Below are 26,562 nucleotides of genomic sequence, written 5' to 3' on the forward strand. Positions count from 1 at the left end.
GTTGCCTGAGGAGGAAGGGATTACCAAGGGGCAAGGGGAAACTTTGAGAAGTGATGGTTATCTTCACTATCTCCATTGTGGTGATGGTTTCATGAGTGTTTCAGTGAAGTGTGTGCACGTGTGTGGTCAATATTTACCAAACTGCACTTTAAATTTAAGGCTTACTGTGCGTCAAACTCAATAAAGAGGCAAATTTTCACATTAAAAAAAAACAAACTCTAGTCTCACGGTCGATCCATTTCACCACTGGGAAACTTCCCCTCCTCTTCGGCCCTCCACCTCAAGACTGACACTTGTCCTTTCTCCTCCCGAGAACACTGGACAGTTCACAAACTTCTGACTAAGCTTCAAAGTAAGGCTCACTGTGTTCTTGGGTCCTCTGCTCCTGCCACACAAACCTCCGGTCTACCTTCCCGTTCGCAATAAAATAGTTAGCCTCACTGGTGAGTGACACTTGCCCCCACCCACCGACCCACCCCCCTCCAATCCATTTTCCCTAACACTCAACCACGAAGCTTCATCGGACAGAGCACATCTCGGTCCTGAAACACCACAAACAATCACAGAACCACCGAAAGCTGCGCCCCTCAGACGGCCCAACCCTGGGTCAACCGGTAAGCAGGGATTCGAACACTCCCCCTCCCAGTCCGGGTTACCTGCCACAGGCTGGCCGCGCCGCGGACAGTTCAGCCACCGCGGCGGGATCTTGTTATGAGCCATGTCTCGGGGCCGTGCAGAGCCACCCCCTCCACCAACGTTCGCCGCGCCAACGCCACCGCCTCCTTGCGATCGGGTCTGCACTAGGTGTCCGAGGCACCCGGATCCCGGCCGGGGTCCAAATCCCAGCAGCTTCTACCCGGGAAACGTCAGCGGCGGCGCGCCACTTTCATTCAGGATCAACTCCACCGCTCTAAGCGAGCCCACAATGCAGCGCTACTTCCGCCCCCAAAGGCCCCACCCACTTCTTTCCGAGGTCAGAGGGGAAGACCGAGAAGTTCCGTAGAGGGACGGGAAAGAGTTAAAGCCTTGGCGAATGGAAGGGACGCGTCTGACGTCGCCCCGCCCCGCCGAGATTCCGGCGCGCTCTTTGGGCAGCTTTGCGCAAGCGCAGGTGGCATTGTGCAGGTCCCTGCAGAATGACACGTATTTTTTCCCACCTAGACAGCCTATACCTCCCCGAAAATGTAGGGAAGCCAAGCCTCTTTCACGCGTAGACTGATCCGCAGCTTCCCCAAAGGCATGTATTTTACTGGTAAAAGGGTCCTTCCCACCACTGTTACAGATCTAAAGCCTGATCGCCCTTTATTCTGCCAAGCTTGACGTCCTGGCGGGATCTGGGTTTGATCTGGAATTTGGGAAGTTCTCCCTGATGCGGTTCAGGGGAACAAGCCTTAGAGAAATTATAAGGGCGAGAAATTGGAATGCCAGAAAAGAAGAATTTGGGGAGGTGTACTTCTAAGGGTCCATGAAGTATCTAAAATTAATCCCAAAGCATTTTTCGAGAGTTTTGTTTACATTTCTGAAGAAAAGTTTCCGCGTATTTGGGAGTCCCTTCCATTCGATGGGGGCCATGTCTCAAAGTTACTACCTTGTGTATAATTGTCAAAGGCAGGAAGTGCCGGCCGGAATACCCACTAACTGGCGGTGTTCCTTGCCTTACCAAACAAACGGTCTCTTTCCCTTCGAGTTAAGCAGGGGTGATTGGAAGCATTTTATAAACTCGGTCCTGTAATAAGACCTGTAGTTACCAGAGTAAAGTATTAAACGTAAAGCTGGATAAGGGGAAATTAATTATAATGTAGCAGTTTGGTTTTAAACAATGCTATATTTGAACTGCAAGGTTGTGAGGTCGGGTGGGGGGTATATTTTAAAAAGTCAGTGGGAAATTTGGGAGGCAGCTCAGCCCCTGAATGCCTGGACTCTCTTAGTAAGATTCAGAATTCCCCCATAAAGAAAGAGGGGCCAATGGCTATCTCTCTGAGAGCCTGAGTTAGGTAACACTCCTGGTCTACCTTGAAACACTGTAAGGGCCACCTTACAACTACTGACCTTTTTGTGAGTGTATCACACCTCTTCTGACAGGACAAGATAAGATCCAGTTTCCTTACATACCAGAAGTCGGCCTAAATAATGCCCAATTCTCTGCATACCATGCCCAGAGTGGTGAAGTGTTTGATCCTCCAAATCTCTACGGATGGAAAAGGTGAGCCTAATCTTGGGAGAATATCTCACTTTTCGGTTTATTCTGACATGTGTGTAAGGGTGCTCCTATCTGGCTTCCCAGAAGTTGGCAAAATGTCAACGAGTGATAGTCGTTGTTTTGTGTGTTCTTGGTTTTTGGTTTTTGGGTTTTTTTTTTTTTTTTTTTTTTATCAATTCCCATTTTCCCTCGCTGGCAGGGACTAAGTTGGTATCACGTATGCTCGGCTTCCTTCCTCATTCTGGTGACCACCCCCCCCCCCCACCACCACCTCCACCTCCTGCCTGTACTTTACCAGCTACAGTACATAGAAGAAATTCAGAAGGAGATCATGGTGGGCTAAGCTTGGAGCAAAGAAGGAACATGAGTCACATCTCACATAGAGGTTGAGGTTCTAAGCTCAGGATATGGGGCCAAGGAAAACAAACTCAAAACTCTGTTCCACTGCTGAGCACCAAATGAAGTCACTGACTGGCATTTAGGGTCATGTACAAAAAAGAGCGATCTTCAGACAACAGACCCACACTTTTCACAGCCAGTTTCTCCCCTCTAAGCTTCACATCTTCCTCGAGGGCATAAGTTCAGAAGCAGAACAATAAGTAGCCTCTCCCTCTCTTGCTTGCCTGCACAGGCCCAGGTAAGTTGATAGGAGTGGGTACAACGCGACTTCTTTGCAGTCAGATTCATAGCTGCCAACAGCTACTCTAATGTTGTAAGCCAAAAGAGGATGTACTGTGGAGCTTCTTATTTGCACAATCTCCCTCCAAGCCTAATAAGGTATTAGTAATTTTATGTTTTCAACTTTAAGTTCAGGCCTGTTATTAGTTTAATTGTGGGCAAGCAAATAGATATGTTGAAGTCCTAACCCTTAGTCCCTCAGAATTTGAACTTATTTGGACATAGGATCTTTACAGAGGTAACCAAGTTAAAATTTGGTCATTAGAGTGGGCCCTAATTCAGTGGGACTGGCATCTTAGGATAAGGAGAAATCTGGACTTGAAGACAGGCTTACACAGAGGGGAAGATGATGTGAAGACACAGGGAGAAGACAGCCATGTGACTAGAGGAATGCATCTATAAGCCAAGGAATACCAAAGATGGCCAGCACATACCAAAAGCTAGAGGCAAGGAAAGATTCTCTTCTGGGGCTGTCAGAGAGGGCATGACCCTGCCTACAACTCGGTTTCAGACTTCTAGCCTCCAAAACTGTGCGGCAATCATCTGTTGTTTTAAGCCACTCAGCTTTGGGTACTCTTTTGTAACAGCTCCAGGAAACTGATACAAGGACCCTAAAAACGTGGATCTGCCCTTGTTGCAACCCATGCTTTCTGGATCTAAAGCTCTTGAAGCCAGTGTCCTCTGGACCAAAGTCCCTAACCTTAGTGTAAATGCAGACAACTTTTCCCAATCCCTTTTAAAGGGAAATTTACCTGGCACACTCTTAGGGTTTTAGTGCCCAAAAGTCTGTTCTAAAGAACTCAGACATTCAGCCATTAGTACTAAATCACTGTTTGCTGTAAGAGCACTGAGATCTTCAAAGGCAGTATTAGGTATTTCTTCAGGTGGCAAGCATTAATTCAAGTATCTGCCAGCATCTCCATAGTCCTCACTGCCCAGGGATTTACCATCCCTGTTCCTGAGGTGGGATTCCATCCCCAGAAAATGCCCTTAGACCCAGAGGTTCATCTTCCAACAGAGGACTCTTCCACTGACAAAGCATCACAAACTGGGGGGCTTAAAACAACAGGAATTGATTCTCTCACAGTACTGGAGGCTAGACGTTCAAAAATCAAGGTGTTTAAAATCAAGGCTAACAGGGCCACCCTTTTTCCAAAGCCTCTGGAGAAGTATCCTTCCCTGCCTCTTCCAGCCTCTGGTAGCCCCAGTCATTCCTTGGTTCCAACCTCTGCTTCTGTCTTCACATGGCCAACACCCCCCTGTGTCTGTCGTCAAGATGACGTTCTCCTGGGGCGCCCGGGTGGCTCAGTCGGTTAAGCGTCCGACTTCGACTCAGGTCATGATATCATGGTCCGTGAGTTCAAGCCCCGCATCGGGCTCTATGCTGACAGCTCAGAGCCTGGAGCCTGATTTGGATTCTGTGTCATCCTCTCTCTCTGACCCTCCCCTGTTCATGCTCTGTCTCTCTGTCTCAAAAATAAATAGACATTAAAAAAAAAAAAAAAAAGATGACGTTCTCTTCTCTCTGTGTGGCTAGGTCCTAATTTCCCTCTTCAAATGACCCCAGTCATATTGTAGTAGGGCCTAACCTATTCTAGTAAAACTTCATTTTAGCTTGATTCCATCTACAAAAACCCTATTTCCAAACAAGGTCACGTTCACAAGTACCAGAGTTTAGAAGTTCAATGTATCTTTTGAGACAATTCAACCCATAACACCCACCCTTACCTCTGGAAGCATGTCCAGGCTTGCAGAAACAAGCTTTTCTGAACCCAGGAATTTGACTGCTGTATGTTACAGGGGCTGAGGGCAGGCCACTCCAAGATAGGTCACTTTGGCATGAAGATTATTCTGAGCTGAAGGCAATTGAGACCTTGTGGATTCAAGAGAAACTTTTGTCTCTTCCTTAACTGCATGGAAGAATCTAAATTGGGGGGTCTTTCCCAGAATAAGGATAAACCTTATCTGAGTGACCCATCTCTATTGCAAGGCAAACATCTAATTACCAAACATCTCTTCGTCTTATTGCCCCATGGTGTGCATTCCTTTTCTTTGAAGTCCCAGACCCCTACCCCTTCTCTTTAGTTGGGGATGACCTCATTTTGCTTGACGGTCTTTGGAATTTCCATGTCTTTGAGGATTCCCTGTACGGACACTATTAAATTTTATTTTCTCCTGCTTATCTGTCTCATGTCAATTTGATTGTTAATCTAGCTAGAAGGACCTTGAAGGGGACAAGAATTCTTGCTCCCTGAAAATGTCTTCCTTTTTAAGAGTATCATGCAGTTTTTTAGAAAGTCAGAAACTGAGACAGAGACCTTAAAAATCACCTTCCATGCCCCTCCCTGGTTTTGTATATTGCTAGCAGCTGCAGAGAATGAAATATATGAGCAAACTCAAAATCACCATCTCTTCCCACTTTCCACCAACAGTGCTACACCTGCTTGAAGAGTTTCAAGTCTGTAGTCCGTGCTTTCAAACTTACTCTCCCCAGAGGCTCCAGGTATTTTCTCAGTGATCCGAGACTTCTAAAGCCCAATTTCATGTCTACACATTGTTAAAAGATAAACTGAGGCATATTAAAAATGTTAAGAGAAGGGGCACCTGGGTGGCTCAGTCAGTTAAGCATCTGACTCTTGATTTCGGCTCAGATCATAATCTCATGGTTCATGAGATCGAGACCCAAGTCAGGCTCTGTGCTGACAGCTTGGATCCTGCTTGAGATCCTTTCTCTCTCTCTCTCTCTCTCTCTCTCTCTCTCTCTCTCTCTCTCTCTCTCTCTCTCAAATAAATAAGCTTTAAAAAAAGAGTTCATTTGAGCAAAAATCATTTTGAATTGGGGCTTGCTAAACTGGAAATGGTTTGAATCACTATGGGGACAGGAGCCAGGGGAAAGACTTATACAGAGAAGGTGTAGAAGCAAAGAAAATAAATTATATTTGGCTATACCTTAAAGCCTAGTTGGCTGTTTGGGATTAGTTGTCCTTAGCATTTTGATTTCATAACCTGGAGGCACTTACAGGCTTAGATTTTGGTTTGCTTACGTAGCCTGCCATGACATTAGAGCCACTTCAGTCTAATGGCCTCCTTGTTTAATTCATTCAACATCAATTCCCAAACAAGGACTCAATATGACGACTCCAGTTCCAGGGGTGCAAATACATGCCCAACCCTGAACAGGCTTCTACATAGAGAGATCTGATTCCCCACCCACACGTTTGTGCAAGAATATTACATCTCTATTTTCTATTAATCAACCTAATCTTAATTCTGAATCCCTTCCTACTAAATAGGTAGTGTGGGGGAGGAAAAATAATATTTCCTCTACTCTTCTGAGTTTTTAGCCATTATCTCCTGTAATAAGAGAGATTAACAAGAAAAACAAAGTTTATTAATATGTATACATCAGGTATAGATGGGAGATACTCAGGGACACTTAGTAACACTTCCCACCAGAAGGCCCAAGACACCACCTTGTCTTCAAGTAAAGACAAATGAAAGATGTTGGGGAGGGGGGGGGTGGTGTGCATTTATGTGGAGTGACCAGGGAAAGCAGAGTAAAATGTAAACTTTGTTATGCAGATTTAAGTGGCGCTTTCTCTGTTGATAAGTTTCTTATAATTTTAGAGTCATCTTTCTCTTCCGGGTACCAAAAGGGACACATGCTCACGAATGGGGGTTTCCTTTCCCCTATAAATGGTGAAATTCCCTTACACAACAGTAACTTCCACTCTTTTCAGAATTTCTTCTGTGTCTGCTGTTGCTCAAAAATAACCAGTTCAGGGGCGCCTGGGTGGCGCAGTCGGTTAAGCGTCCGACTTCAGCCAGGTCACGATCTCGCGCTCCGTGAGTTCGAGCCCCGCGTCGGGCTCTGGGCTGATGGCTCAGAGCCTGGAGCCTGTTTCCGATTCTGTGTCTCCCTCTCTCTCTGCCCCTCCCCCGTTCATGCTCTGTCTCTCTCTGTCCCCAAAATAAATAAACGTTGAAAAAAAAATTAAAAAAAAAAAATAATAACCAGTTCAAAATAATCTTTCTTCCAAAGAGGTATTCTTCAGCAGGAAATGTTAGCACTGGCATTTGGGGGGGGGGGGGGGTTTCCCCCACTTCTATGCCTAGAATTACATCTTCGTCCCGGGGGCTCAGACAATATATCCCCAGGCAAGGTTGGCTTCCTGCACTGACACTTGACATGACTCCTTCAGCTCTCTACTGATCGTTGACCGTACTATGGGAGAAAGGGCATCTTTTGTGAGGCTGGAAGCCCTATTGCACAGGCCTTTTCTTTCTGAATGCACCTGTAGCTATTTCTCTCCGTGGCACTACAAGAGATCAGGGCCCAGTAACCAAAATCTAGAGTCTGGAGAAATATCCAATACTTTCCTTCACTAAGCAGACAGTCCCCCAGCAAGGATTAAATAAGTACATGTGACTGGATAATGTTTTGAGAAATTAACTTTTTTGGTTCAATGACAGAATGGACATATCTCATGAGAGAAGCATCAAAGATGATTCCAGTCTTCCTGTTCTACATAGGAAGGTCTCCAACTTTCTCACTAGCTCCAAGAATCCTAAGTCTATTATTTCAAATATAACAAGCATTAAAAATTGTATATTGGATCATTTCTTCTGCATGATGATAAGTTGGACATATTTGAGTTAAAAAAAAAGGAACTAGAATTCCCCATTTCTCTACAACCAAAAATTAAACTGTGTATGGCCACTAGATGGAGCTAAAAACCAGGTAATCAAGCCTTCTACTGTTTCATTGACCAAGAAAGTAGGTCAGTGAGTCAGGTTCTTCAATTACATTATGTGTGTGCCTGCTCCAAAGGTTGAATTTGGCCCTGGTTCACCAAATTCAGAATAACAGGTCAGTCTAACCTACAAGTGATTGAATAACAGTGACTAGCAGAGTGCCTCTGCTGTGCAGTTTACACAACTTTCTTCAATGGAAAATATAAAAGATTAGAAGGAAAAATAAGTAACTGCTTTCTAAACATTACTGTCAAGTCATGATGGTGTTCAGAGATATAAATAGCTATCTGTTTCTGTGTGCCATAAAAAAAAAACTTACTTCTACTTTGAATTATGCAGAACGTTGTCTGACTTTCCATTTAAGAATAATAAAATTTTATGTATGAATTATGCTTTACCTTGCACAAAATGTTCAGATTCTCCAATTTGTGTCAATCCTCACAGTTCCATAAGGTAGACATTGCTATCATCTCCAGTTTATAGATGAGGAAACAGGTTCAGAGAGGTTCAGTAACTTGCCCAAAGCCTCACAGCTTGGAAGCTAAAGACCTAGGCTGCGAGGTGCTGTGCCATGCTGGAACCTGCCAGCAGTCAGGAGACCTTTGTTCGTAATCCAAGCTCTGCCACCCATGCATATTAGGCTTTGAAAAGGGGAAATCACCCTTCAAGACCTGATTTGTTGTTTTCACACTTGAAAATTATTAGATGGTCCCTAAGGCAAAGTGCCTTAAACTTAAATGCACTCAATCCCTTGGGATCTCTTTAAAATGTAGGCTCTGATTCATGAGGTCTGGGGCAGGGCTGAGATTCTGTATTTTTTTTTTTTTTAATAAGATGGCAGCTTTATTATTTTTTAATTATTTTTTAATTTTTAATTTTTGAGACACAGAGAGAGAGAACATGAGCAGGGATGGGGCAGAGAGAGAGGGGGACACAGAATCCGAAGCAGGCTTCAGGCTCTGAACTGACAGCACAGAGCCAGATGTGGGGATCGAACCCACAAACCACGAGATCATGACGTGAGCTGAAGTCAGATGCTTAACCTACTGAGTCACCCAGATGCCCCAAATTTATAAAAAACATTTTCGCCTACATTAACTCATTTGACCCTACCAAACCTTGGTGAATTAGATAGGGAAGATATTTTCCCCATCACAGATGAAGAGACAAAGTCTCCAGAAAGGTTATGACAGACATAGCCAGTGTCTCCTGACTCCAACTGCCAAGCGCCTTTCACCGCACCGCACCACTTCCCTACCCTACCTCATGGTTCAACATGCATATACATCTATGAGCAAGGAGTGTGGCTGTGCTATAGATAAAGGAAGAAGAGAGAAAGACGTGGCATAAGCTTGGGATCACCTTATTAGGAGAAATGAACGAATGAGTAGTACACTGAGGCAGGTTGATGGCTAGGGAACATCTGAAGTTTCTGGTGATGTATTTCAAAACGCCAGGTTTGGATTCCACAGAATGCTAACCTCAAAGGTCATTGACTCACTTATTGAATGTTTGTCTTTTTTTTTTTTTCTTTTAAGTTTACTTATTATTTTGAGAGAGAGAGAACACAAGCATGCAAGCAGGGGAGGGGAAGAGAGAGAGAGAAAGAGAGAGGGTCCGAGCAGGGTCCTCATTGTCAGCACAGAGCCCGATGCGGGGCTTCATCTCACAGATTGTGAGATCATGCAGAGCCGAAATCAAGAGTTGGACACCTAACTGACTGAGCCACCCAAGCTCATAATGGTTATCTTCCATTGGGCCCTAGTTTTAGGCTCAGAAAAAGTATACTTTAAGTCTACTCTTTTCAATTCATATTTCTACTGAATGCTGACTATGTGAGGAAATCCAGAGATTACAAAGATGAAGACCCATCATTGAACCATAAAAAGCTTATTATTTAGTAGGGAGGACTTATTATTTCCGTTACTCATGTATCGATTCATTTAAAAATATGATGTAGCACCTTGCTATATGTCACGTACTATCCAAGGAGAACAGTGACAAATGAACACAGCAAGGCCCTGACCTCAATGACTTTACTTGGCCAGCACAGGGTATGGAAAAAGTCAGCATAAGCGCCACAGGGGGGCGCTGTGGGGGGCTGCCCACCCTTCCACAAATCACAGAGAGGGATATCTGTCCCAATCTTGAAGAGTCAGGGGAAGCTTCCAAGAGGAAGTCACATAAGCTGAGCTGAGCTGGGGGTCTGGGGGACCATATGTGCAAAGGTCTAAAAGCAATGGTGTGTGGTAAATATTTAACAGCCATCTCTCTGGGGATAGGCAAGCACGCCCTAATTTGTAGATCTTGCCAATGTCCTTGATATCAATACTCCCACCAAGGCAGACTTTAAGCTCCCAACATGACATCCCTAAACATGGGTTTGGGAAGAAGTAAGTACTTCACAAGCAGGTACAAATCAGCTCTAGAGTACCACTGCCTAGAGGTGCAAGTACATGCTGTGAGGAAACCCAAGCAACTCTGTGGGGTGTGTGAGGCTTGGGCAGCAGGTAGGGGAGGCGAGTGCAGATAGAAGAGGGAATAGGGAGAGGAAGGCTGGAAAATGACCAAATGCCACTTCAGAGTTTGGAGGTGATCCCAAGGTAAATATGGAGTCATTGAATGGTTGTTGTTTTTTTAATGTTTATTTTTGAAAGAGAGAGTGAGAGAGAGAGAGAGAGAGAGAGCACGCGTGCACGGATCTTCTGTTCCCCTCTGTCTCTCTGCCCCTCCCCAAACCCGATGTGGGGCTCAAACCCACAAACCGTGACATCATGACCTGAGCTGAAATCAAAGTCAAACACTTAACTGACTGATCCACCCAGGTGCCCTTCATTGAATGGTTTTAAGAAGGGAGTGACCCCATTGAGAGTAATATATAGAGAGTAATGGAGACAGAAGCCCGATTACGGTATTCTGCAGTGTGAATGAGAAGTGATAAAGTGGACAGAGTGGAGACAGTGAGTGCAGGCAATACCTATACTTGCCTGTGAAGCAAAAGGAGCAAGGAGCTAAGGCAGTAACTGTTGGAAGCCAAACTTGAAGCCAAAGGGTTTGATTCAGAGATTTTTTTTTTAATATAAAAAAAGATGATTACACTTCAGTGAATTACAATTCAATGAATATGACAAAAAGCCAGTGGAGAGAGAGATGAGGGGACAACTGATGGAGTGTGCCCTCTGAGGACAGGGAAGGATAGGATCCCAGGTACAGGATAGAGTACAGGATAGAGTAATAGAAGTACCATGAGATTACAGGGTTGTAAGTTCATGGCCCATGTTGAGCGTAGAAATTACTTAAAAATAAAAAGATATCTTAAAAAAATAAAATACAATAGAAGTACCATGAGATTTAACGTTTTATTCATGCTAAAAAAAAAAAAAATCCAAAGTAGCACTTTGAAGGCAAGACCCTAGTCAGTTTTACTCAATGCAGTAGCCTCAGAACCTAGAATGATGGCTGGAAATACAGCAGGTATTTGCTGAGTGAATTAACTCATGAATGGATAAAAGTAACCATTATTTAAACACACTTTGAACCAGGACTGTGAAAGTTATTTTCACACATATTCTTTAATTCTTACAACAACACTTAAGAAGTAAATAATTATTTCCATTTTACAGATGAGAAAAGAGAAGCTCAGATTGAGAAATGAAAGAGTTCAGGACGTGCCATCCAAATTACATTGCTTGGGGCTATTGATTATTTGGAGCTGAAGGTATTTCAGAAACAGCAGATGCAGGAGGGTCTTTCTGATTACCCTTTTCTACCTAAAAACAAAACCATAAAATTTCCCATGAGAAAAGTACCCTCCCTGTACCAGGAAGAGAAAAACATCCTTATTACCAGAAGACTGGGAATTGACACAGAAATGGGTCTGTACAAACAAACTTACTAATAGCCCCTTTCTTCCACTGGCTTCCTTTTCATTTATCTCCTAGCCACTTTTCCACAATTTACTGCCCTTCACTGAACCCCTTTGTCGTATCATTTCGTCACAAATTTATGGTATCTTTGTCTAAAAGGTATAAATGCTTCCTGTTCTGGTCACTTCTTCCAGTCTTCATTTTCTTGTGAAAGCTCTCACACACATGCAAAAATGTAATAAAATCTGTCCACTTTTCTCCTATGAACCAGTCTTGTATCAGTTTAGTTCTTAGGCCCACCTCCAGAACCTAAGAAAGGAGAGGGGAATTTTTCCTCCCACACAGAAACATAACCCATAACCACACAGCTAATGAGTGGCAGGCATGGTATTTGATCCAGATCAATCTGATTCAAAATTGTGGTTTTACCAATGACTATGGAAAAAAAAAAAAAAGACTGTGATTTTAAGTGTCTGGATTCTAAATATTCAATAACTTTGTCAGATTACCATATTAGCAAATATTGATGCCTTAACCCACTCCAGACCAATTGAGTTGGAATCCTTGGAAGTGGGGGGCGCGTGAGTGGCTCAGTCAGTTAAGTGTCCAACTCTTGATTACAGCTCAGGTCATGATCTCACCATTTGTGAGATCAAGCCCCCACCGAGCTCTGCACTGACAGCAGGGAGCCTGCTTGGGATTCTCTCTCTCCCTGTCTCTCTGCCCCTCCCCAGCTTGTGCACATGCTCGCTCTCTCTCTCTCTCTCTCTCTCTCTCTCTCAAAATAAATAAACTTAAAAAAAAAAAAAAAGAATCCCTGGAAATGGGACCCAGATGTCCTATTTTAAAACTCTTGTAGGTGATTCTAATGTGCACAGAAGGTTGGGAACTGCTTCCTTGGGTCACTTTCTAATTTGAGGTTGTAGGTATCATCTAACTGTCATTTTATTTTGAGGCAACATCTCTGCAAGTCCACCAAAGCAAAGATTTCTTCTTCTTTTTCTTGGGTTACTAAAGTACCAGGCACACACAGTGAGTCTCTTGTAATTGGAAAGTGTCAGCAATAACACCTATCCAATACCTTGTGGAGAAATACTAAATATTTGAAGTAAAAATTTAAAATATTTGAGAAAGGAAAAGGAAGACTTTTGCTTACTTGCATCAACAGAATAAGTAGAAATGAGCTAATTATGGAGAGACAGAATAGCATTACAGTTAAGCATGCTGCCCTTGGAGCCACAAATCCCAGCTCTCATGGTCACTAACTTTATGTCCTTCAGCAAGTCTCTGAACCTCTCTGCTCACTGCTTTCCTCCCCTAGGAAATAGAGACGATGTCAGCAACTCCTTCACAGGATTGTTAAGAGAGTGAAATGAGCTAATATGTGTGAAGCACATGCAGCTCAGAAGCATTCTGGGTCATCTAGGGCTGTTATGCCTATCTTTCCCTGCTAGGGAAAGAGGATTTTGTCCGTTTTCTTGCCAACCATATCTCAAGTCCTAGAACAGGGCCTGCCACAATGTGGCCTCTCCATAAATGCTGATTATTGTTGTCATTTTTGAAATTAGATAATTAAAACAAATGTTATGTGGTGTGTGCCATTTAAAAATAGTCATTGATTCTAAAGCTAAAAATATACCATTTGCTCATAAATCATGTTATGCCATCATACTTTCAAAGGAACTTGGTGAGCCACCATAAGATAAAGAAACTGAGGGGCTCCTGGGTGGCTCAGTCGTTTGAGTGTCTGACTCTTGATTTCAGCTCAGATCATGATCCCAGGGTTGGGTTGAGCCCTGAGTGGGGCTCTGCACTGAGTGTGGAGTCTGCTTGAAATTCTCTCTTTCTCTCCTTCCCCTCTCCCCTACTTGTGCTCCCTCTCTGTCTTTCTAAAAGAAAAACAATAAAGAAATTGAGAGCATCGTTTCAAACATATGGTGAGACATAACTATACAGAACAAATTGATGGTTACCAGAAGGGAGGTGGGTGGGGGGGATGAGTTAAATAGGTGATGGGGATTAAGGCGTGCACTTGCTGTGATGAGCACCAGGTGATATATGGAAGTGTTGAATCACTATATAATACACCTGAAAGTAATATTACACTGTATGTTAACTAACTGGAATTTAAATAAAAACTTTAAAAATATATGGTGAGGGGCGCCTGGGTGGCTCAGTCGGTTAAGCATCGACTTCGGCTCAGGTCACGATCTCGCAGTCCGTGAGTTCGAGCCCCACATCGGGCTCTGTGCTGACAGCTCAGAGCCTGGAGCCTGTTTCAGATTCTGTGTCTCCCTCTCTCTCTGACCCTCCCCCGTTCATGCTCTGTCTCTCTCTGTCCCAAAAATAAATAAACGTAAAAAGAAAAAATTAAAAAATATATATATGGTGAGACAGTCAAACCTTAAATTTTACATATGTCATCATCCAAATATTTTTAAAATATTTATTTATTTATTTATTTTAAGACAGAGAGAGTAAGCATGGAAGGGGCAAAGAGAGAGAGAGAGAGAGAGAGTCCTAAGCAGACACTGCACTGTCAGAACAGAGCCTGACTCAGGGCTCTATCTCACCAACTGTGATCTGAGCCGAAATCAACAACCAGAGGTTTAACCAACTGAGCCACCCAGGTGCCCTATCATCCAAATAATATTGACTTTCGGTTAGATTTAAAATATGCAAAAATGAAAAGCATTAAATATTAAGATTATGGAATTTAGTGATTTTACCCTTTTCCTCAGATTTCTTTCACTATTATTCCACCATCATTTCTTTATCTGTTTTTCCTCCTGACAGCAAACTGAGAGCAACCTCATCTGCTCTTGAGAAAGAGAAAGAAAAGACAGGAACTAGTCCAACAGTTGAACTGCACTGAATAGTTTAATGCTACCCTTTTAACAGCTGGAAATTTTTCATGGAATGGTTCCAACCACTCCTCAACTTGGGAAAAAATCATTAAGGAACCTTCTGCCTTACAAGCAATTCATAACCCCTGGCAAAGTTGAATCTAAAAAATATACAACGTGCCTATGAGTCATCCTTAAAATACTTCTTCAATAAGCTTCTGTAATGGGGAAAAATTATCATTCCACACAAGCTTCTGAGACTTGTTACCACTTTGCAGATTGAATAACCCTTGGAGACAAGGCAATCTACCAGCTAGACAGCCTGGAAACAGCTTCCAGACCAATCAGCTGCTGGGAAACAGTTTTTGGCCCAATCACCCACCTGGAAACTGTACATGGACCACTCGCTGTCTTCTAAGAACCACTTCTCCTAAAATCTGCCACTGCTGCCTTGCAGACCAAACCAGAGAGAGAAAATATACCTGAATTATTTCTACACTGACCTTGTGAGTCCCAGCCCATCTGTGCCCTTTTGACAAGTGCTTCGAACTCCATGCCCCTCAGTGGAATTCATTCTGTATTGAATAATTTTTTGGCCAAGCCCTATCCTTTGTGGAAAGAGGTAAGGAATAAATACATTTAAGAGTATATCATTTTGTACATTATAGCGGGTTTTTTTAATGTTATTTTATGGTTTTTTTTCATTCAAACTAGGTGATTGCCAACCTTAGCTGCACATTGGAATCACCTGGGGAGTATTAAAAATCTTGATGCCCAGGCTTCACCCTGGACCAATTAAATCAGAATTTCTGTCATCAGTCTTTATTAAAGCTCCATAGATTATTCTAGTGTGTGTCAGGGAGCAAGAATGTCCTGTCCCCTTCAAGGTCTTTATAGCTGGACTAAGAATCAAATTGACACGAGACAGATTAACAGGAGAAAATAAAATTTAATAGCATTCCTAGGGGGAATCCACTCAGACATGGAAATAAGGTATATATGTCATTCTGAATTAAGGAGAAGGGAGTAGACGTCTGGGATTTCAAAAGGAAAAAATGCAATTCACAGGAAAATGAAAAGGAGTGCATGTTTGGTAAACAAATGTTTGCTGGGCCACTCAAAAACAAGGGGACACAGAGGACTTTGATCAAACAGGCCTTGCTGGATTCCTCCCTGTCTACCATATCTAGTTCCTAGTGTAAGGTAGTTCTTTATGGTGATAGCTCTCTTCTTGGAGCAGATCCTCTATCTAAATGCTATTTAGGCAGTTGAGGGGGGAGGTAAAGAACTTTCCCTAAACCTGTTGGATTTCGATTGCTTTTTAACTCAAAATGATCTTCATGCCATAATGGCCTACGCTTGGGACAGCCTACCCTTGGCCCCTACCTATGCATCTTAAGTTGAAAACAACTGCCTAACTAGATCTTAAGAACTTGCCAAAGGCAAGCAATTTCTTGCATTTTGCATTATCTCACCCTGCCCTGCCTAGACAGTTTTTCTGCCCAGCCCTGGCAATCAGTAAACACACAGGGAGTTTCAGCAAGGTGCCTGGGATCTGGGGTAAGATCAGGACTACGTCACCCTCTGAGCTCAGTAAGGGAATATGGAATAGTTGTAAGAGCTTGTTATTGTGGACTCAGGTCTGTGTTTGAGGTTTATCTCTATCACCATCTAACTCTCTGTCCTAAACTAAGTTAAATGTAAAATGGGGAAATGAAAGTATCTGTTTGAGAGGATGTCATGAAGATCACATTAGATAGTAATAAGTAAAGCACTTAGCCTGGCCCTGGGTACTTGCTCCATAAATAGCCAACTAAGAATAAACACAAAATTGTTGAGATGACCCACTTGCAAAAGTAATCCTTCCTAAGAGATGATTTGTAACATTAGCAGGGCTTAGAAAGTAACCTGCAGTGACAGTGTTCAAAGTGTATCCTCAGGCCTGTTATTTAACTCAACAGAAATGTAATCGAATCAACCCTCCTGTAACTTGAACATTTCAAGTAACATTATAGTAATGGAAGTGTCCTTGCCTGCACAGTCGATAAAAAGAAGAAGGGGCACCTGGATGGCTCAGTGGGTTAAGAGTCCAACTTCAGCTCAGGTCATGATCTCACAGTTGGTGAGTTTGAGCCCCGCATCAGGCTCTGTGCTGACAGCTCAGAGCCTAGAGCCTCTCTTTCTGCTCCTGTGCCGCTTGCGCTCTGTGGTGGGACTATTTTTATTCAAGCTTTTGAGAGACTCTCTTGGATTATTGGAATGATAAGAAAGAAACTGCACTGCTAGTCCAGCTGCAACTTGACTCTTTAGAATCAATAGCCATTTTGGATTCAGGAAATCCTTGGAGAATATCAAACCTTACCCTATTACAAAGCCTCCTGGATCGGGGAGTTAGAACTATACATATAGCAGCCTGGTCTTTTGTCCTTGAGAAACCTCCTCTCAAAACCTAGCACATAGTAGGAAAAACTTTTCAAAATCTAATTACATTTACATTTTAGTTTGTTAGGGCAGGAACTTCTGTTTTTAATTAACCTCTGCTGGTCTCCATCTGCATGCAGGACACACAGTGAACTTGATTTTTCCAGTATCTTCAAGAAGCCTTAGGAATAAATCAATTATAGATCTATTAACTCTTTCAAGCTATACAGCTTCTGGCTCATGACATTTCACTTTGCACCTGCCTCTCCATCCCCAGCTAGGCATCTTACCAATATGTATCGCTGGTCATAAATGAAAATAGACATTTCTTCTGCTATGGATATAAAGGGAGGGACTAAATCCGCTCTAAAAAATAGTCATTTTTATATTCCCCAGAAAATAAACTATTATTTAATGATTCCAACTATTTTCTAAATGATGCCTTCATATCCTCAATGTAATTGCAGCCCTTTAATAAGCTTTATTTAATAAATAGTACTCCTGAGGCTTGAGAGAGCTCATATAGGAGTTAACACGCATAATTTATTTCCCAGGGTATGGATAATATAGACTCAAAATTGTAATTTGTCATCAGTATATACTATGAGTATAACATACAGTGACAATTTTTTCTTTTTTAAAAACTTTTTTAATGTTTATTTATTTTTGAGAGAGAGAGAGAGAGAGAGAGACAGAGACAGAGATGGAGCACAAGTAGGGGAGGGGCAAAGAGAGAGGAAGACATAGAATCTGAAACAGGCTCAGCTCTGAGCTGTCAGCACAGAGCCCAATGCGGGGCTTAAACTTACAAACCTGTGAGATCATGACCTGAGCCAAAATCAGACACTAAACCAACTGAGCCACCCAGGAGCCCCTGACAATTTTTTCACATACATTCCTAGTTGTTTGATATACATCCCTAGTTGTTCCAGTCACATTTGTTGACATGACTGTCATTTTCCCCATTGAGTTTCCCTGGCACCTTTGTTGAAAATCAGTTAATTGTATATGTGTGAGTCTATTTCTGGATTCTATTGTGTTCCATTGATCTATTTACACCAATATTACACTGTCTTGATGACTGTAGAGCTTCTTAGTAATCTTGAAATCAGGTAGTAAAGTCTTCCGACATTGTCCTTTTTCAAGATCATTTTAGCTGTTCTGTATCCTTTGCAATTTCACATAAACTTTACTACCAGCTTGTAAATTTCTTTTAAAATTATCCTGCTTGAATTTTGACTGGATGGCTGTAACTCTATAGATCAATTTACAGAGGGTAGGCATAATACAACTATGGAGGCTTCCAATTCATGAACAATTAACCACTCCATTTATTTAGACATTTATCCCTATAATATTTCATAGTTTTACTGTACAGGGTTTGCACATTTTTTGTTAAATTGATTTATTCCTAAGTATTTTATATTTTTATTTTCTTGTAAATCATATTATCTTTCAGTTATATGTATGGCCCAGTAACATAAAATATATCTTGGTGAATGTTCAATGTGCACATTGAACAGGGGTGCCTGGGTGGCTCACTCAGTTAAGCGTCTGACTTCAGCTCAGGTCATGATCTCATGGTTTGTGGGTTTGAGCCCCATGTCGGGCTTTGTGCTGACAGCACAGAGCCTGCTTGGGATTCTCTTTCTCCCTCTCTCTCTGCCCCTACCCTGCTTGCACTCTCTGTTTCAAAATAAATAAATAAACTTTATAAAAAAAAATAAAATAAAATTATTGGATCATCTAAGTATGTCAGGTCAAATTGGTGAGAGTATTGCTTAAATCTTCTATATCCTTATTGTTATTTTGTCAGTTATTCTATCACATACTGATAAAAGAGTACTCAAATCTCCAAATATAATTACAGATTTATTTCTTTATTATCAATTTTTGCTTTTACATACTGTGAAGCTCTGTTATTAGGTGTATATACACTCAGGAATTTTACTTCTTCTTGATCAGTTGCCCCTTTTATTATTACAATACCATTCTTTATCCCTGGAAATACTCTTTTTCTTTAAATCTGTTTCCTCTGATATATAGAAATACTAGCTTTCTGACGTTCAGTGTTTGCATGGTATAGATTTTTTACTCTTTAATTTTCAAACTGTGTTTTTATATTTAAATGCATCTCTTGTAAATAGTATATAATTGGGTCATGCTTTTTATCCATGCTGATAATTGCTGTCTTTTTATCAGACTATTTATTCTGCTTGTATTTAGTATAAACACATTAAAACATTATCATACAAAATACATATAAAGAATTACTAAAGATTAAAAATAAAAAGGCTGGGGGGCGCCTGAGTGGCTCAGTTGGTTAAGCATCCAACTTTGGCTCAGGTCATGATTTCCCAGCTTGTGAGTTCGAGCTCCGCGTTGGGCTCTGTGCTGACAGCTCAGAGCCTAGACCCTGGCAGGTTCTATATCTCCCTCGCTCTCTGTCCCTCCCCCATTCGCACTCTGTATCTCTCTCAAAAATAAATAAATAATTTAAAAATGGTAATAAATAAATAAATTAATTAATTAATTAAATTAAATAATAAAAATAAAAAAAATAAAAAGGCTGGGGCACCTGACTGGCTCAGGGTCTTAATCTCAGGGTCATGAGTTCAGACCCCACATTGTGAGTGGAGCCTAGTGAGAATAAAATTTAAATATTAAATAAATAAATAGGCAAACACTCCTATATATATATATATATATATATATATATATATATATATATATATATATATGTATGTATGTCAAGGCATAGGGAAATATGTTGCAGGTGTATTTAAGTCTACCCCTTCATTATTTATTTCTTATTTGTCCCCTCTCTTCTTTGTTCCTCCTTTTTGGTCTTCTTTCGGATTGAGTATTTTTTGTATTCCAGCCTATCTCCTCTATTGGCTTTTTTTCTAACATTTTTAAAGTGATTGCTAAAAATTACAATATGCATCCTTAATTCATCACAGTCTACCTCGAATTGGTATTATACCACTTCATGTAGAATGTAAGAGTCTTACAACAGTACACGGTGACAATTTTTGATAAAAGTTGTATCTTGTTTGAAACTTCAGATTTATATATGTGTATGTATTTATTTATTTATTTATTTATTTATTTATTTATCAAAACTCATTAAATAGAACATTTAGGATGTTTGCATTTCACTGTATATGACTTTTACCACACACACACACAAAAAAGGAAACATAAAGAAACATTAAGCTCTAGTTAATGATATGCATACTGACATGTCAAGGGATGAAGTTTACTGATGTCTGCAACTTACTTTGATACACATCAAAAGATAAGATGAATTGATGAATGCCAAGAAGAATGGCTAGATGGATAAATACGTGACAAAACAAATATAATAAAACATTAGTTGCAGAGTGTAGATAATTCTTTCAATTTTCCTCTTTCTTTAAAAATGTTCATAATAAAATGTTTGATAAAAAAGCCACTATTCTGGGGTGCCTGGGTGACTCAGTCAGTTAAGCGTCTGACTTCGGCTCAGGTCATGATCTCATGGTTTATGGGTTCGAGCCCTGCACCAGGCTCTGCCCTGACAGTGAGGATCCTGTTTGGGATTCTTTTTCTCCCTCTATCTCTGCTCCTTCCCTGCTCGTGCTGACTCTCTCTCAATATAAATAAATAAACTTTTTAGAAAAGCCCCTCTTCTAATGTGACATGAAAATTAAAATCTAATTTGTTTTGTAATGTCAGTTAATTATATAATGAAACCTTAAGGACAGAAAAAATTATGCACATAAATTTTGTTGTGGTGATGACCTTAAAGCTCTATCTCAGTAACTCCTTGACCTTCTTAATTCCAGACCTGGCCTGAATCCTAAATTCAGCACTGTCTGCAAGGCTGCACAAGATCTCACCCTTGTGTGCATTTCCAGCCTCCTCCAGCAGCCCTCTTCCCCTGGCTGTCTGCCCACCAGGCATATGAGACTTTCAGTTCCCTGAATGCCCTGGGCTCCTGCTTGCCTGAGGCCCCAAGGCCTCCACCGAAACTGTTTCCTTGCCTGGAGTACCACCCTGCAACACCCTCTCCTTCTTTTCAGAAAGTCATGCTCATTACTCACTCAGGTTTCAACAGAAATATCATTTCCCCGATGAAATAGTCCCTCATCTCCCAAAGTAGGTCAGGTTCCTATCCTGGAGGAACCCTGGGAAAGCACCTCACAGGGTCTGAGTTGCTCCGAAGCCAGCACAGAACCATGGAATTTCCCTCTTAAAGATAGCAGATGTCCTTAACAGGTCCTGACCTTTGTAACTTGTCCTTAAGTAAGTCACTCCCCTGCTCAGAAATCGGGAGGAGTATGTGTAACCTCTAAAAATCCCTGACTTAAAAGCCAGTTTTGGTTTAGAAATAATGCTGGCTTGCTTTTTATGTTACATAAGAAGAGCAGTGTGCCCCCTCAGTGCCCTAAATGAGGTAAGAGAGCCGTGATTGGAAGTTAGCCGAAAACCCAGAGCTTCTGCCCTCAGGAAGCGATGTGACAGAGGCAGAACAAGATGGAATGAAGATGAGACTAAAGGCAGGAAAACCACTTATGAGGCCACTGCAAATAACCAAAGGCCTGAATTAAAGCAATGAATGCTTTAATTCATGGAAAAAGAGAGAAGGTGACAGATTGGAGGAGAAGGATATATTGGTCTTTGCCACAGCACATGGCATATGTGGAGGGTGAGTGAGGAGCATTTGGGTAAGAGGATGGATTGGGGACTCCTCTTTTGTCCTCAGTCACCACAGCTTTGGGATGCCAGTACAGTAAGTCCTAAGCTGAATGACATTTAGGTCTCTACATAGCATCTCCCACAAGCACCATAACCCCAAATGTCCAAACTGATAAATGTTTATGATCTATAATATTAAGCAATGAAAATAACACTGATTAGGGGCCCCTGGATGGCTCAGTCAGTTGAGCGTCCGACTTCAGGTCATGATCTCAAGGTTTGTGGATTCAAGCCCTGCATCAGGCTCGCTGCTGTCAGCACAGAGCCCACTTCAGATCCTCTGTTCCCCTCTCTCTCTGTGCCTGCCCCCCTCTCAAAAATAAATAAATGCTTAAAAAAAATGATAACAGAATAAATTTATTAAAAGTTCTGGTTTTCTGGAAGTACCCTCCACAATATATCTCCTATGTCAACTCTTTTTTAAAAATAAGACTTGGAACAATTTCTCAGAAAGCATCATTTTATATTATAACAGAAATCTATTCTTTTGATAATGTTAGTTGAAGTAGCCACTGAGAAACAATCAATTTTAAAAAGAACATAGAGTACTTCTACAAAGATTTATTACCGATATGGATTTCTTTTTTTAACTTAATGACTCACCAGCAAAATCCTTTAGAATTGGAAGGCTCTGTACTTTGCAAGATTGCCAAATTGTCACTGATTTATTCCCCTAAGTGTAATTTGAAAGAACCTGCTGTGTAAATCTGAATACTGTAAACCTATAAACCATGAATCTTTTCAAATCTACTTTTCCTATTAATGGTACCTAATGCCTGAGATAGAATCACAAATTGGGAGGAATCTGGGCCTATTACTGTGCTAAACTTCTGTGCAAAAACAAAGAAATAAACAAAAACTGAAAAAGAAAGGGAGAGAGAGAGAATTTATTAGTCCGTGTTCCTGAAAAGGCCAGGGCCGAGTTCACTTACACTATGGCTACATACAAGGCTTCAAATGATATCCAGGAATTTCCCTACCTCCCCTCTTAGCTCCGCCTTCCTCTTGGTTGGCATCACTTTCAGACAGCTTCTGAAGCTTCTGGGCTTACCTCTTCCCAGACTAAAGTCCTATAGAAAAGAGAGTTCCTTTCTCTCTCTGAGTGAAGAGTCAGTGTTCCAGGATGGTGTCAGCATCAGTCTGGGGCACACTTAAATTAGGATAATTAAAAAATAATTTATTTTCATGTTTTATTTACAAAAGCTGATTCTTAGCACTTCCTCCCAAGTCTGTGTTCAGTGATTTCACACTAGTAGCTTACAATGGGCCACGATGGGAATATTTACACTAAGCAATTGGCAAATGCTACAAATTAAGGCTCTTTCCCTCCTCCCCCCCCCCCCCCCAACCCTGGCCATTTACTAGCACACCACTGAACTATTTGCAAAAGTGTAGGAAAGGTGTAAAGTTCTTGCAAGGACCCAGGACTAATAGCAGCAGAGGTCCAAAGGAACCAGGGGAGAGACTTTAACCAGACTCCAGAAGGAGAGAAGAGCAGTGACCTTTAATTAAGGGACATGGGCAGTCTGAAGGGGGTATCACAGGAAAGGAGCTGAAAGATAAATATCCTGACCACTTTCCGCACCAAAGTGGGCGACAATGTTTTATAGATTCTGGAAAGAAAACGTGAAAATGACATAATCAATTGTTAATTAATATTATGAGGATGTGGAGTATTAGCTTCCAATTTATTTGCCTAATGCTAAAATGTCCAGTGCTAACTTTGGAAAGTCCCCATGCTTTCCTTGCTGGAAACTCCCATGGCCAGATAGTTCAGAGAGCCAGTCTCATTCTCCTCACATGGACTTCCTGTGTCTACTGGTTTCAGATTCACTTTTATATACAAGCCTGAGAATTGCCATTGAACTAAGAATTTAGTATGTGAAAAATGGTGTTTCAAAACAGCAGAGGAAAAGATAAAGGGTTCAATAAATAACATTGGGACAATGGTCTAGTCATTTGGAAAATATAATAAAATTAGTTCCCTATCTCATACCAAGATCATGTTTCTGATCTTAGCAGGACAGAAAGCCTTAAGTAAAATACGAAAAGCAAAAACCATAAAGTAATGACTAGGTAGGAAATATTTGCATATGCAGATAGATATGGATACTACGTAGATATTTATATAGGTATTTATCAAACAAAATATATATAAAGAACTACTAAAGATAAAATGTAAAACGGCTGGGGCGCCTGACTGGCTCAGGGTCTTAATCTCAGGGTCATGAGTTCAAGCCCCACATTGTGAGTGGAGCCTAGTGAGAATAAAATTTAAAAATTAAATAAATAGGCAAACACTCCAATAGAAAAGAGCGGGAAAGAGTATAAAAAAGCAATCCTAAGAATAGATGTCCAATTTCCTTAGTAGTTAATTATGGAAATAAGAATCCACTTTACACTTATTTGCTTTGCAAAAACTAAGGATTTGTTATATCAAATGTTATGTCAAATGTGTGTGTGTGTGTGTGTGTGTGTACGTGTACAAAGATCAAAAGAGCAAAATCCTAGTTGAGTATCAGGTTGGGAAGTCCCCCTGGGCTAAGGAGGAGAAGAGAGAGTAACTAGAACCTGCCAGAGTCATTGGCAAAGCAGTCTGAAAAGTCAAGGGGGATGGCCCAAGACAATCAAGGTTAACACAAGTCCAGAAAGGCTCTCCAGCTGCTGGATGGAGGAGACGGCTTGGAGCCAGGAATCCTGTTTTTCTGATTTGTTTGGAACGCTACAAGATATTGAATCAAGACAGGCCTAAACATAAGGAAGATTATTACAAATAAGGTCCAGTTTCAGGAGAAAGGGCCTTCTGAGGATCACACCCAGGTGCAAGGGCTGGTGGAGCCAGTTTTGACAACCTACCAGCCAGAGTTCAAGACCAGGCTAGACCAGGCTCTAGACCTGCATTCTGAGCTGCAAATACTGGGCATAGTAGATGTGTCCCTATGGTGAATCAGGCATGACGGGACCTGGGTGGCTCTCAAGCATGCTAGCTCTGGAGACCATTTCCTGACTGCCTAGTGGGGAGGGTTACTTTAATAGACCGGGCCACAGCCTTTCTGGGACCTGAAAGATATGGCAATATTATAATCAGCACACAGGAGTGGGAGGGCTGCAGCAGGCAGAGGCTGGTAGTATATAGCATAGGAATGACAAGTTCCAAAGAACTTTCACACACTCTAGCTCATTCGTTCCCAACCTGGTGGGCTGGCTTGCCCAAGGACTGTAATTATCCCAAAATATCTCGACACATTTCTAAATTGCCATTTATAACATAGTTTTTACAACTCTTTTCTAAACCTACAGTTAAGACATAACTGAGAAAGTCGGCTCCCCAGAATGGGAGCCCCTCACAATAATATTCATTAAATAATTATCCAACATTTCTAAATGTAAAATGCATTAAATAATCTTTTATCAATAAAAATTATTTACTTAAGCTTAATTTGCTCTTTTATTTCCACTAGCCAATGTAAAGTTAAATGTCCTGGGAAAAAAAGTCTGCACAACGAATCCTACTTTTCTGTGCTTCTTGTTCTCTCCATAGTTTCCTTTTGTGATTTTTTTTTTTTTTTTTTTTTGGAACCAGACCACTTTGCTAAAGTATATTAAAGAGATTAAAGAGTAGACAAGAAGATAAATCACTTGCCTCTAGTAAATAGTACAAAGGCCATCCATTCTATTCAATCCAGAAGTTTAGTTGATAAGGCTGCTTCGTATGTGCATTCTATTCAAAAGCATTTAGAATTCAAAAGCATTCTAAAGGAGATTAATCTGAATTGTGAGGAGATGTTTGGTTTTCTTCTCTTTAAATTCCACTCAAGAGCGCTGTTTATTTTAATAGGGCCAGGCAAATTTTACAGATGTAAAATTATAAGAAGTTTTATGTGAAAAATTCAGGTTAACAGACACCACATTCTAATGTAGTCAGCAATGATTTGTGGCTCATAAAGGCACCTAGGGCAGCTGCCAGGCTGGCTTGACCCTTAATCCAGCTCTGCCAGAAGTATTCACATTTTCATTTGGCACGAGAGTGGGGCACCAGGGTGGCTCAGTCAGTTAAGAGTCCGACTTGGGCTCAGGTCATGATCTCAAGGTCTGTGATTTCGAACCCATTTTGTGTCAGGCTGTGTGCTGACAGCTCAGAGCTTGGAACCTGCTCCGGATTCTGTTTCCCTCTCTCTCTGTCCCTCCCCAGTTCATGCTCTGTCTCTCTCTCTCTCTCAAAATTAAACATTAAAAATTTTTAAAACAAAAAACAAAAAAACTTCAGTTGACACAGCCTCTTGAAGTAATGGATTCTGTATTTTAATGGATGCTATATAAAGAGCTATTTTTGTTGTTGTTGTTGGGAAGACTGTTAGGCTTCAGGAATGTTACCTATTTCTATTTTTTTCCGGATTTGAGAAAATAATGAATGATTATTCCTCATGAGTTTAAGACTTCCACTTTTTTTTTTTTTTTTTGCAAATGGAATCTTTTTCATTTTTACCGCCATACATAATTCTCTCTGCCCTTGATCATTTTTAATGTCCTCTGCTGGATCTTTTCTAGAGCTATTGTATCTTTGAAAAGCAGAGACCAGAGCCCCATGAAATATTCATCATATAAAGTATTCCAGGATCAGGCGCTTCTTCAATTACAGTCACCTCTCTTCTCTACAACAATCCCCAGACCTATTTCAATCATTTCCCCTGACACATCTCCCAGACCTGTACTTGCCAGAGACTGAACCTCATTTGAGAATCCATGGCTGGTCCCTCCATCTCCACATGAACTCAATGCAACCGAAACAAAACCCACCCTTGATACCACAAACTTTCCTCCATCAAATATTAGAGTTTGAGAATGTGCCAGACATTGTGCCAAGTATGTAGAGGTAGGGATAGGAGGTGGTTTCAAATATTAATAAGCAGTAGCCCTTGAGAAACATACAGTCTCACAGGAGAGACATACGAATTAAAAATTATATATCTAGGGGCTCAGTCGGTAGAGCATGTGACTCTTGATCTTGGGGTCATGAACTCAAGCCCCACATTGGACTGAGAGCTTACTTTAT

General features: G+C 41.3%; 1 protein-coding gene and 1 long non-coding RNA gene across 7 annotated transcripts in view; one reads left to right on the forward strand and one right to left on the reverse strand.

The window, feature by feature from the left end:
• The window catches only part of RNGTT (RNA guanylyltransferase and 5'-phosphatase), a 314,047-nt gene extending 313,260 nt beyond the window's left edge, over window positions 1–787 (reverse strand). For both annotated transcript variants that reach the window (XM_025925311.2, XM_086707399.1), the window contains exon 1: window positions 657–787. In XM_025925311.2, the coding sequence (XP_025781096.1) occupies window positions 657–720 (64 nt within the window). In that variant the 5' untranslated portion in view covers window positions 721–787. The remainder of the gene's footprint in view (window positions 1–656) is intronic.
• Window positions 662–26,562, forward strand: part of LOC147581076 (uncharacterized) — a 46,828-nt gene continuing 20,927 nt past the window's right edge. The window contains exons 1-4 of one of the 5 annotated variants that reach the window (XR_015251380.1): window positions 662–1,237; window positions 2,083–2,203; window positions 14,296–14,967; window positions 20,597–23,969. This is a non-coding gene — a long non-coding RNA (uncharacterized LOC147581076). Of the gene's footprint in view, window positions 1,238–2,082; window positions 2,204–14,295; window positions 14,968–15,059; window positions 18,131–20,596; window positions 23,970–26,562 lie in introns of those variants that run through there. The other 4 variants (XR_015251381.1, XR_015251379.1, XR_015251383.1 and 1 more) reach the window with 4 other exon arrangements.

This window comes from Puma concolor, chromosome B2 (assembly GCF_028749965.1).
Source record: "Puma concolor isolate L17-30 chromosome B2, mPumCon1.1.hap2, whole genome shotgun sequence".
Taxonomy (NCBI): Eukaryota; Metazoa; Chordata; class Mammalia; order Carnivora; family Felidae; genus Puma; species Puma concolor.